The following is a 13,687-nucleotide window of genomic DNA, read 5'->3' on the forward strand; positions in this document are numbered from 1 at the left end:
TCCTCTTGCAAAACAGAGCTCACTTCCTTCTCCAAGGTAAGTGAAGATGGGAACGCAGTGGCCTCTGATATATTCAGAAGGCACAAACAAAATCCCAGACCCTGTCTGGGACACGAGACCATATAGAAGAGAATTCCATTTCATGGAATTTTACTTTTACTTGCTGGAAAGGAGGAAAAAAATATATAACAAGCATATATAACAAGCCACTGAATCAAGAATAATTGTACTCTAATTCCCATTGTACTCGAAGTTCCCTGAACTTAAACAATGCAAGTAAAAAGATCTGCATTATTCCATTATTAGGATTGTTTAGCACAAAAACTGACTGAAGCTGACCTTCATGAAGAACACATTTCTAATTAAAATGAATTAGCCTATAAAGTCTCGACTTACCCCACAGTCTAAGAAAATTCTCACTGCCCCCACAAACACATGCACCCCTACAGAAACAGGGTTGCTTAAAAAGAAGTTAAATTACAGAATTACAACTCTTGTCCTCTACTTATCCAGAACCTAAAAGGGAGGCAGGGGTGTGGGGAAGAAGAATATAGTGAGGACAGCTTTAAAGCAGTTCAAATAGTCTCAAAGATGAAAATAAGAATGTAGGAAGACCTACTGATAAGTTTTGCAAGTGGTGACCAGGATAAAAGACTGTAGCGGAGGGAATAAAATTAGGAAACTTATAGAAGAAACTGCCACATAGGTATCTAAAATATTTGTGGACTGACCTACTGGTAGCACGCAAAATAGACGGAAGAATCTAGAAGTTTTCAATACAAAATCAAACTTATGACTTCATTCATGTAACAAAGACCTAGTGGGATAATTCACATAATCTAGAAGATCGACATATCTTTATATTTTTGTTTAGGCAGTCAGACAGAAAATACCTGGGAAAGTCAGGGAATCAAGGAATTAAGAACAAATGTATTGGTGTGGGGTTTACATCAAAACACAGGGATAGATGTTCTGAAAGTCCCTGCGGGCATCTAAGGAACAAGAAGTGTGCATCACTATCATCTGGACTTTCAGCCATCACTACAATGACTTACAGTATGGGACTTGATGATAAAAAGGTATCTTAAAAGAGAGATCAAGGAAAAAGCTGACCCACTGCCTGGTTGAGTGGAAAACCTACTGACAGACCATGTTGAGAAACCTCCAATATTCATTCCTTCACATTAACCTTCAATACAAAGCTTAAGAAACAATAAAAATAATTGAGGTTAGATATTAGGAAAAGAAATAAGCTGAAGAAAATGAAGCACTAATATAAACTAAGTTCACCACCCCCCACTCACACACTATTCTTTCAGCGCTCTCAAGTGCCTCTGTTTTGAATCAACAGTTTAAAGACATAAGAGGAAAAACTGTAACTGATGTGCAAACCTCTTATCTAAATTACATGAAATGAACAGAAGAGCAAATCAGAGTTAAAAAGCACAAGGGTTCATTGAAACTAAGCCTGCTCTTACTCTATTTACACTGCAGCTAGCATCTTTGCTCTACAAGACAATATGTAATCCTTCATTGAAAACACAGCCAAAGCCAGAGATTCACAAATGTTTTTCTTTTTTAAGCACATTCTCTTCTCTCTGCTCTACCCCAGTGCAGACAAATTTGCTTACTCCAGGTCTGCATCCCCTAGCTCCTTCTCTGCAGAACTGCCTTTCGAAAGTCCCAGCTCCCACGCTGCGCTCACCAGGAAGGTGCTGGGAGCAACGTGTTGGCTGCAGCAGAGCAGAGGTGCCGGAGACGGAGGTAAGGGCTCCAATTGCAGAACTAGAGAATTTGATTTACCTACTCGTTGGTGCACGTCTGAAAGGCTAGCCATGCTTATCTAGCACGGGCACTGCCAGTCTGCACAACAAGCTGCCAGTCCAAACTAAACCCAGGGGAGTGGGGCACCTGCTCTCCCGCACGCAACGGCAAGACCAGCTGAGCAAGAGCCTCAATGCACAGAGGCACCTCCATGGTCCAGAGGGTAGGTCAACATCTGGTTCTGCTCCAAGAACAAAGGGATCAAGACTCTGGGAAATACTGCAACATGCATTCCTTTATCCCCTTCTGGCTGGGTCCCAGCCTAGCCCAGGAGTCATCTTTTCCACTTGGTAGAGTAGGGTGTTGTCCTGTTATCTCAGTAGCCAATAATTTACAGAAAAGCATTATTTCGTGCATCTTACATGAAAGCTATAGGAACATATGCACTGTGCACAGTGAAGAAGCTCCTAGAGAACATAAAATTCAAAATGTCACATAACTTGTGCCAATAAAGCGTTCTTATCCCCAAATTAAGATCGCTATATAAACTGTCCCTAAACTGTTGAGATAAATCTTTTCATGAGCAAGGAGAAACACAGCTATAAATGTCTCAAGTCCTTGCTCACATTTTGACCTCAAATGCCTAAAGGCACTTGTTCTGCTCCCACAGTCTGGAATGCCCTCCCACAAAGCACCCCTGTATGATCTTCATGAGGCTAATTTGAAAGGCATAAAAAAAAACAAAAAGCATTTCTTCCTAGAGCTTCTGTTGTTAGAAGTACAGCTTACTGACCATCTCAGTGGGTGCTTACGTTTTCCATACTTCTCCATACAGCCGGGATTTCTTGTGTTGTTACCAATTACAAAAATCTACCTGAAAATTTATAGTAGTTAACAATGACACAAAGGAGGAAGCAGTCTTCTCTTTACGTAAGGATGTACCAATCTTCATGCTGAAAAATATTATTATTTCCAAGACGTTTACTGCAAATTTATTACAGCAATTAAACCGGCCAGTGAATCGCTGTGGCTATCAATACATATCCATATTCAAAACTATATTTTAAAAACATCTTTTATTTAATTTGATTATTCTAACTCGGGTAGAGTACGTAGAAACCTATTTCAGTAACTAGTTGCTAATGAGCTTTCCTAACTCCTTAAAACTGTTTTTGCAATGTTTTTACCTACAGCATTTACAAGAAAAAGCTAGTGATTAGAAACTGGTTAAAATCCTTGCTCTTACTGCACAACACAACAACTCTCTTTTGCACAGAAGAGGTTTTTAAACAGGCTTCATTAAACACTGCTTCCTGAGAATCCACTTTCCTGCTGGCCATCACTTGAGTCTTTTGTATTTCAGCTGTACAGTAAGGGGTTAGGCACGCCAGCTACAGTAAAACGCCCATCGCCGTACTCCACCCATTACAGCTTCTAGTGTTACCAAAAATGTGCAGTATTCTTAACCCATTGTTGAGCATTAAAATGCTCAACAGCATTAAAACTGGTATTTAAATGCTTAGGCAACACTAATAATAGACTAAGTGCCCTCTAGGAACATGAGCTATTAAATTGAACTCTTAAAGGGAAGATGCACAATATTTTATAGATCAGTTTGTGATCAAAGGGAGATTAATGTAATGTGTTAATTTAAACCAAACACTACTGCATTCAGCAGTGTAGACCTATCCCTCCAAGCACCCAGCCACCATTCTGAAGCTTTATAGTTAGTTTTCTATGTTTGTGAATGTTGCTTGCTCCAGCATAAACAGAAGATGAAATCAAACAAGGGACTGACTTTTGCATTTCCTCTGTGAAAGCTGATAAACAGAAGTTTCTTTAAACAAAGCACATACTTAAGCTATGGACACTACTGATGCCAAGCATCCTTGAGACTAAGAATTCAGCAGAAAGGATTCCTGGAATCACTCTGGAGCCCACAGTTGCATTAGATAAGAAAAGAGGAAATAATGCAAGGAAAATAAGCCTCATAAAACCAGGGAGTGAGCCAAACGCTAGTCAACTGTCTGCTGTGGGGACTGTACTATTCCTTTTGATTTAGCTCCTCTGCAGCATCTGGCACTTGCTGCTTTCACAGACAAACACGCTGTGGGCAGATAAAACGCTGATCTGATTCGGGATAGGAATTGCTACATTTCAAAATGCTGTCAAATGCGTGTTGTCTAAAGCGGAGTGCTTTTTTTCCCCTTAGCTTTTTCATTACGGTGAAGTTTTGTTTGCATCTAACAGACAACAAAGTTACAGATTGAAGTCTCATTTTACATTGGCAGTACCTCTTTACAGTTATCTTACCAATGATGAGATAAACAGTGGAAGAAGTATGAACTGAATCACAGCTTTTCACAGTTCATCCTATTTTTTAGTTACAAGACTATTCTTGCAAAGTGTTTAAACCACTACCCTGACTTTAATTCTCACTTGTTAGCTTGCTAATAAAGTTAAAAGGGCAGTACAAAAGTAGGAAACCAAAAGGAAAATTTTTAGATAAACAGATAGCACATTAGATATGCTTAGAATAATAGATTAGCACATGGGATACGTCTCATGAAATACATAAAAGCTACTCACATCCTGGGAAGGTTATTTTTCTGTTTTTATGACCTTTATCAATAGCTGAGGGTAGGCTAGAAATTGCATTTAAAAAGTTAAGAAGAGATTCTGTGTCCAGTCTCATCTGCAGCGATTACTCCCACACTACTAAATCACCCAAGAGCATTTCTGGTTGTACAACCCTTATTTTCAGATTAGAGTCGTGGACATCTCTTACGCTGGTGCTTTTTACAACCCTCAAAACTGCTCCAGCCTCTCTGGTTTGTTAAGTGACTTCACGGACAGGAAAAGGCTGTCCATTTCACTTTAACCAACATGTACAACAATTCATACTTCAATGACTTCTTTCTGTTCATGCTTTTTAATCTTACTGAAGCCCCACATTCAAGCTATCAGAAAAATGGATGTTTCAGCTAAGGCGCTACATGACAACGCTTGCCCGGAAATTTTCGTTTACCCCTATGAAAACCTTTCCTAATTGGAAAAGAAGGGCCATGGCCACTTATTCAAGATTCCCAGACGCCAGCTAGCCAAACCTCTTGCAGACAGACTGTATACCCACCCATACCAGCCTCCATCCACAGAGCATGACAACAACTCCTGCACAGAACACAGGCATCTTTGTGACATCTAACAGCCTGATGTACTCCTCAGTTTTCTGATTCTCTTCCTAATAGCTTTTTCTCTGGTTCACATGCTTTGCTCCAAGTGCCAAGGTAATAATTTGCTTGCCTCAGCTAATAGAAAATAGCTTCCAAGAATCAAATTATTATTAAAATCATTGGAAGATTTGATAGGTTAGTGAGATGGTTGTTCACCCAAGTAACTAAAATGCGCAATTAACAAAACGTTTCAGCCCAAAATGCTACAGTTATTAGTTCTGCTACTTATGGTTAATAAGGAGGGATGTCTCAGTAGAACCTAGTATATTCTACTTACTGGTAAAAATACACACCGAAACGTACAGGTCTATGACAAAATGGAAGCGGAAGAAGGTGGGCAGGTCTGAGAAATACAGGTAATTTCAATCTACTGCTGAACTCAAAGAGTGGTAAAAGGACCATTATCACCACTTGTATTGCAGGAGCATCTAGGGATCTGCGGAATATTTCAAATTGGTACTGTAAAAATACTTACAACAGTTCTTGCCCCAAGGGCTAACAACCCTCGTCACCTTGACAGAAAGCTTGGAGGTCATCTGGCAGTCTTCCAGTAATGTGCTCTTTTCTCAGATGTTGCAGCTAGACCCTATTTCAAAGACTGCACGACCATATCATGTTAGGAAAATGAGGATTATTTACAAACTGATACTGTCTTTAAGACTTGCCTCCACACAGCCACGCTCAAATAAATTATGAGCTGTCAAGCTATGCAACTACAAAACAAAATTGCATCTGCTAGGAACAAAGTAGGGCTTGTTCTACATAGCATCATGGGTCTGAAAGTCCTCTGTAAGGGAAGATTCCTCCCTCATCACTATTATTTCAATTTCTTCTTCCTAGTTTTCAAAAGCCTGAAGAATAAACAACTCTAATGCTGAGGTGAAGAGAGACAACCCTCAGGATATGCTTATTTACTGGCAACTCCTCTTTGTTTATTTATTACTTTTGTTGTGGGGGCTGTCTACACCTCTCACCAACAAGAGCTAAGCAAGCACCCTGGCCCCCATTTCTCTCTAGCAGAGGAGTTTTCACAAGGAGTTCTGGCAAGAGACCGCAGACAACGCATACTATGTCATGGAGTTGAGTCCAAAACTACGTGCACACAGGAAAAAAACCTCCTGGTTGCTACTTTGCAAATCTCCAGAAAAACAAATATTTCCAGCAGCTCTCTAGAAAACCTCAGTCTCTCTCTTGATCCAGTAGGAGTGAATTTACTAAAGGATCCTCTGCTACGTTTGCCCATTAAGCCTTCTGCAGCGTTTAACCCTGTCCAAGAAACACCACAGGGCACTCCCAGGTAGAAGATAAATACAAGACACAGCCCTACAGCCTGTCATCATACCTGCCCAAGGAACGTTAGCAGTTTGTTATTGCCCAGAAAACTGAAATGGGCTCCCACACAGCAGCAGAGGCAAGTTATGGTGGAGGAGCCAGCATTGTGCCTAGTTCTTTGTGAAGAAAGACTGTTATTACAAGAATTTTCACCCCGCAAGGGTCAGCACCTGGGGCCAACTCCCTGCAATGATGCCGCAAACACTGTTCATTTCCTTCAGACAGACCTGGCAGAACTGGCTCCTCTACATGCTGCTGGTAGAGATGCTAACATCAAACATCCTTTGCTAGACTGACCAATACTGCAAAAGAGAATACTGCATGACCTGCACCAAGGACACAAAAGAAGTTATCATTCTGCACGAATGATAATGAGCACGAATGAATGAGCGCGAATCTGGAGTAGGACAGGTCTATTTCCAAGGGCTGCACCCGGGTGAGAGAGCCCTGACTTCTAATAAGCTCAGCAGCACGGGTACCTGTGCAGCCGTGATAACAGTGCTTTCAGATCCAAAATGGCTGTAAGCTCGCTCAGTGAGCAGCATTACATGATACAGGCACGACCCAACTGCTCTTGCTCCAAGTGCAGTAAATGGGAAATGGAGCTGAGCAGGTGAGATGCCTTCCGAATGCCCTCTGATTCTCAAAAACAGTAGATGACTCCAACAACTCTAAGTACACTTACGAATAACTTTCACAAAGTATTCTGCAGCTAGATCAGCTCACAGGCACAAGAAACCGTTGTATTCAGATCTGTATGGCACGCTTACACCAACTGAACTTATAGCGACCGAGAGATCGCTAGAGAGCAGAAATGCTGCCATACTTACTGTCGATGCAGCTTTGTTAAATAGTTCCACAGCTCAACACTAGAGGCACCAAATCCCAGGAGTAAGAGCATACAATAGCCCTTGAAAAATCATTCAATAATCACTATGGTATGCATAAACCCATGAGAGGATCCAACAGCCCTGTAGAATCTGGGCTGGCTCCAAGCTGTGTGCAATAATTATTAACTAGTGCTTTGGGCAGCATCTTGCAGGTTTGTTTTTGGACACTGCAAGTGAAGTTAGCTCTTCTTTATGTTACAAGGGACTCGCTACTATGACCAGGTGGTTCTGATTTGCGGGGTTTTCACAACACTTGCTCCTCTTGCTGCTTTTTTTCCCCCCTCTGCTTCAGGTTCATATCAACTTTTCAGTTGGTTGTGTCTGCACATCCTCCCCCCACCAAATACACGCAAACTTCTAAGGTTAAAACTATGAAATAACCTAGCCACTGTTTTTAAGCTGATTTCTAATAAAAGCCATCTAAATACCACAGCCAAAACTAAGACTCAAAGTGATCTGAATCTTTGTTGGATAAAGCTAATCAAAAAGTAGTGAAATAGCGGTGTAGGTAGGTGACAAATTTACATGGCTAATCACCAACACGTGCTTGTTAGCAAAGAAAAGCTGAAAAGAGGCTTAAAGATCTTTTGGAGGCCACTAGAGTGGTAAAATAATAAATCTGAAGTTCTGTAGCTGAAAGTATGATATAGAGGGTGGGGTACTCAAACAGATAGCCCTTGTGAATCATGTGGTTGGAAGTGATTACATACTCCCTTAACTTAAGCAGCTGTGGAAAGCACAAAGGATTGGTGTCCCTGCTTGAGCAGAGGGGTTGGACCAGATGACTTCCAGAGGTCCCTTCCGACCTTAACCATTCTGTGAAAGAAAGCAAATCGGAAAGAAAGCACCGTACCTTGGTGTTGTCACAGATACAGAAAGCTCACCTTTTGAACGCTCTAAGGATTTTGCCTACATTTGAAATTGAACCACAAATCCAGGCCAGTTTTTGGGACTCTCTCTGCAGCGCTTTGATAGATTTTTTGAAATTCCTACTGTTTTCATCACATAAAACAGTGAAAGAAAGTCACTCTTCTTGTAACAAGAAGGTATGGAGAGAGAAATGCATTTACATCCAGCAGTAACTGCAAATGAGCATGGGCATAATTAACAAAAAGAGTTAGAGACAGCTTAACTACAACTGAAAAAAAACACACACAGATTGGGTTTTCTCCCCGCTCTCTTCACCAAGTAGTATTCAGCAGCTGAGCTTTCTGGGCTCCAAGAAGGCTAAGCTGGGTAAACTCAGCCAACCACAAGGTTGAAAACGTAGCAGACGTATCATAAAATTTTAGGAACGCTTTTAAACTACTTCTCACCTCGATGGTTTGATGGTGGTGTGGTACTGTTATACAATATGTGCTGTTGCCAAGGCAACTCCATCTCACCTCAACAGCTGCTGCAACTTCAGCGAATTGACATGACGAGCTGCGGCAATCCTGATTTTATTTTTTTTTTTTAAAGAGTCTTTCCAACTATAAAGCATTTTCAGATGAATCTCTGGGGCTCTTTATCCAAGGACTATTGCTGCTTCTCAAAAATATATTTCTTTGTATTCTAGTGGAAACATTTTGACACTAAGTTCAAAAACATATTCTGTTAAATCAGATTTGTGTCTGGCAATTTTATACCTGGTGTAAAAACAGTATCATGCCTCTGTGTTCATTCAGTTTAAGTGCAAGAATTTTACATCTCTGGCAACAATACGAGCCTGCCTGGACAGTTTAGACTGTCCTTTTCCATTAGGAAAAAAAGAAAAAAAAAATCTAACTCCTTGAAACTCAGAAAGCCTAAATTCTAACCTATCCCTTCAACAGGAGCCAAACTGTAAGATTGCTTCAGCTCCATTTTAAGCAGAGCTAAAATGAAGGTTGAAATCCAAAACGAGATTTTGTGAAAAGAAATCGGCACAGAGTGCCTCTGTGATAAAGGCTTTTGTGGAGGGAGGTGGCTAGAGTCTCGTGGTCCAAACCCCACAGTTTTTTGTTTTGTTTTTATTTTATTTTTGTGTCCTTGGATTCAGGGATATTGCTGTGTGAGCAAGGACTAGAAAAAGAATCAGAACATTACGAGTCTTCCCCACAGTAAGTATCAATTGCAGCTTTTAAGAAGATTCAGTGCTATTTCTTTCTTTTTCTCGACCTATTTGGGTGTAGAACCAAAGTAAACATGAGACAGTGGAGCAAGCCTGTGAGGGTGTTTTGTGAAACTCAGCCAAGGTTCCTGCTATCTTAATTTGGGGAGAAAAATAAGTGTTAAAAAATGTCTAGGAAAAGTTTGTGCTGAGAAAGCACTCAAGTATTTAAAGGTGGGCAATGCAATGTGTTAAAGAGGAAGAACATAAAGCGTATTAAAATAATTAGGGGCACGATAGATTTTTAATCAGCAAAGCAGTAAAGAAAGTTGATTTCTTTCCACTCTAGACTTTTCTCCTTGCCTTCCACTTCTCTTCTTTCCCAACCCCACTGCAATCATAGGTCTGTCCGAACGCGTTCAGTGGTGGCTGACAGGAAAGGCTCTGGTCCTGACTGCACACACGATGACAGTCCTTTCACCGAAAGTCAGCAGCTTAACAAAATCTGTGTAAACTTCACCTCTTTTCCAATCTGCAAATATAACATGGGGACGGGGCTTTTTTTGATTTAGTAAAGTTTCTGTCTACAAAACTTTGAAAGTGTTCCTCTGCGTCTTAACCAGCCCTCACTACGAAAATACCCCAACAGACAACAAATGCCCGCTGCTACTCATCAAATTTACAAGGCATAACACGCACACTCCTACAATGTTTGTTATTTTTTTTCAGTCCTGCAGCTCAAATATGTGTAAGCAAAAGCTCTAGCTGTAACACTGAGACTGGCAAGGGATCTGTTAAATTCAGTGATACAAAAAGAGTTAAAAAACAAAACCAAAAAAACAAGCAGCAAAGAATGTACCTAATTGCCACTAATCCTGCCTATTAGATTTCATTCAGACACCACAACTTCTTTCAAATAACCCCAGTTTATTTTTGAAAAAAATTCCTTTCTTCAGACAGGATATGGGGGAGGAGTCAATCGGTGATGTTTTACACATGCACATCTGGATACAGTCCAATTATTCCCCTTATACATTCCTCCAGTTGTTTTCATTTTGCTCCATGCTCTGGCATTCATAAATTTGTGAGATTAATTGTGTGTGAGCGTCTGCAGTCTTGGATCTGGGCACGGGTTTAGCAGCAACACAGCTAGAAGTCAACATTAAAGAGAGCTCAGCACAGAAAATACAGTTTACATTTATGCAACTTGGTACTGTAAGGATTGAAGCAACCACCATCCTTACCACATGCATCAAATTGGTGAGATTAATTCAGTGCCAACTAAATTATCTTACTGCAGCTCGTCTGAGCCTCATGGAAAGCTATGCAGCTTTGCAAAGGAAGGATATTTTTTTCTTTGCATGATTTCGCTCGTCTTTGAGAGCGACACGAGGTCACGCAGAGCAGAAGCGCCGCACAGCCTCGCGGGGTCCGGACGACCCCTCTGACTGACGGGTCCACAGAGCAGCCATATCCAGCGACTTGGGAAATCCCCGTACGGGAGGTACTCCCATGTGAAGCTCGGATTCCTTGCTGCTGTAACTTACTATTTACAGTGCTCAGCAAACGCAGACAGGAAGGTTGTGACTGGACTTCTGCTGCTCGCCAGCTATTCCAGGCTGCTAGAACAGCCCCCTTCGGGGCCAAAGACAAGCGAGCTTAAACCAATCACCACAACAGGGAAAGCAAGTGGGCTAAACACACGGCTTCTCCTCTCCTGGGGCCAAGACTTCCATTTACTGATGTTTTGCATTTTATGTGCAATTTACTAACTAAAACCACCTGCTTCCTCAAGCTCTCTGCAATTTATTGTTTTGCAAAATCAGTTTCACATTACACTTCTGATCAGTGCGGTTCCACATGAGAGCTACAGAACTTAGGTGATGTATTAAAAAGCAAGGGGTCGAAGGCCAAGAATCTACTCACTTCACTGCGAGCTTTCTGACCCAAAAACAGGGCTGCATGCACAAATCCCACTTGCGCTCCAACAGCAAAGCTCAGCGTTGTGATGGAGCTGTCAAGGCAGCAGGGCGACAAGGGAGCTGCACCGAGCTCAGCTCACAAAGCCTTCCCAAAAGCAGTTCGCTGCTGGCAGGAGTATTTGGAGAGCTATAGGTTGTTTTGGTTCGGGGATGGGCGATTTTGTGCAAGATGGTTGCTACACTAACGAACAATTATCCATCAGGTTTGACAGGCTATTTACTGAAGATAAATTGAACTGATAACTTCTTACAACCACCAATTCTTTTCCAAAAATCCTAATGTACTGTAGGAGACTCAACATGGGCACACCATTTCAAATTTAGCAGATGACATTACTCTAGAATACTTTAACTCCCTTGCATTTCCCATTATTAATCCATCTTGTGGATTTATCTTTGAAGATCTCTCAAATTTGTGCTGTTTGTAGTAGGCTCTTGATAAAACATAGCAGAATAAAAGCATTCCTTAGGCCAAGGGATTTTTTTTCTCCCCATCACATGAAATCATTCCACTTCTCTTGACCCAGAAGGAAAACAGATTGAGTTTGGCATCCCCCGTAGCCACAATACCTGAATCTAGCAATTAATCCCCACTGCACAGAGACAATTTTTGCCTCTTGCCAGCCTCCGCAGTTAATCCCTACAACTCCTTTCGCAATGATTTGTGTTGCAATGCTGAAGGCAGAAGGTCCAAAATGCAGGTAGAGTGCTTGCAGTTGCAGTGGGTTAATTGCCAGGGCAAGCACAGTTAACGTCCCCAGCACTGCACTGCTTGAATCCATAGTAGCTCGAGCTGTGTTACTTGAGAATTGGGCCAGCTGTGAAGTTCCCCCCCTCACCCTGAACTTCCATCGTTAAGAGTTTCATCCAACCTTAACAGTTGCGTACTGTGTTTTAGCCTTTTCCTCTCTAAAGTCAGGAAATCGTACCTAAAACCAACAAATGTTGCAACTTAAATGAAATTCTTTCAACATCAAGTACCTGAGAGTCAGGGAATGTCAGATTTACGGCTGCACATACAACCTTAGTTCCGCCCCATATGTGTATGCATTGTGATTAAGTATCTGATTACGTGATTGCATACTATTTTTCTCTGGGACTCCTGCCTCATTCAGCGTGCAGAAAGCACATACAAGAGGGAAGAATTACATTTGCACAAACAGCCATAAATCCAGCACTTTCTAGCTTCTGACTACTTGACTCTGCAGATAATGTTCCTTTCACGTAGACTTCTGGTCGCAGTATTTGCACAGCATACACTGAAGATTGCAGCAACTCACATTATACTTTGCTCTTAGAGGACATAATCAATCGCTGAAACCCTCTCATTTTATGGATGTAACATTTTCAAAAACTCTCATTTCATGGTTGCACTATCATGCTTATAAAAGTCATATTTTCCACACAATAGAGGCAGTACAAAAATTAAAACAAGCTGTACCCTGATTGGCCAAGTTGTCTGAATTATTCTCTTTCTTCCTAACAATGAACTGTATTCTCTGAGCTCCAAGTAAACAATTAAGAAGGGTGGGGGTGGGGGTTTGAGGGTAACCTATAGTAAACAGCATTTTAATTGCACTTAAATATAGGGAAAAAAAAGTAATAAGTAAATAAGCCCTGATTTCTCTTAACGCTACACACAATCATGGTGCTGTTCTAGCAAAACAGAAGTTCTGAACTGCAGGAGAGGGCACACATTTTATCCAACACAACTTGAAAAAAACAGAAAGCACCTTACACATTTCCAGAAACGTGTCTTCAAAGGTGGTAGCTTTTATACAGATTATCAGTGTCAGCATGCCTCTGCTATCAGAAAAGACACTGAATAATGCAGTTGCTGGCTCAGCAGGTGGCACTGGATTAATACAGATAGGATACTTTTACTGCATAGCCCCCAAATAGAATTCTTAGGAAACCAGGTTAGTTAAATGTGGTTCGACTTCGAAAAACAACCATAAAGTAATGTTGAGGGTTCCCATATTACCAGGTCTCGTTGATTCTACTTTGAGAGCTCATGGAGGAAAACCCTCCATGATCCCAGCTCAGCCTGGGATCTCTGCCACATCTCCAGACATAATGTATATCTTGCAGTCTCAGATACTCAGCTATATATTCATCTCATTCAAATCCTTTAACTGTGAGAGCGTTTGTACTGGGTAGAAGCAAACAATTTAGCAAACTGCTGCTTCTGCTTTACTTTCTTAGTCGTATGGGCTGAGTAGGGCGGTGAGCAGAAAGCAGTAAAAGCAAATCCAGACCCCCAAGTAGTTCAGTCAGCACTGAGAAGAATACAAGGAGAGATATAACATTCCCCAGAATATCTATATCCCTCTTCTATTTGCTTTTCACGCTATCCAGCGTTTGCAGGGATTCTTAAGCTTTCCCTTTGACATTGGGAGAGGCTGGGACAGACTT

At 41.3% G+C, this 13,687-nt stretch overlaps 1 protein-coding gene across 10 annotated transcripts in view; it reads right to left on the minus strand.

The window, feature by feature from the left end:
• Positions 1–13,687, minus strand: part of DNM3 (dynamin 3) — a 181,283-nt gene that overhangs the window by 84,561 nt on the left and 83,035 nt on the right. For 2 of the 10 annotated variants that reach the window (XM_048080190.2, XM_048080189.2), the window contains one exon: positions 8,103–10,439. The exons of the other annotated variants lie outside the window; for them this stretch is intronic. In XM_048080190.2, coding sequence (XP_047936147.2) covers positions 10,425–10,439 — 15 coding nt within the window. In that variant the 3' untranslated portion in view covers positions 8,103–10,424. Of the gene's footprint in view, positions 1–8,102; positions 10,440–13,687 lie in introns of those variants that run through there. 10 annotated transcript variants of the gene reach the window in all.

This window comes from Anser cygnoides, chromosome 8 (genome assembly GCF_040182565.1).
Source record: "Anser cygnoides isolate HZ-2024a breed goose chromosome 8, Taihu_goose_T2T_genome, whole genome shotgun sequence".
NCBI classification, from domain to species: Eukaryota; Metazoa; Chordata; class Aves; order Anseriformes; family Anatidae; genus Anser; species Anser cygnoides.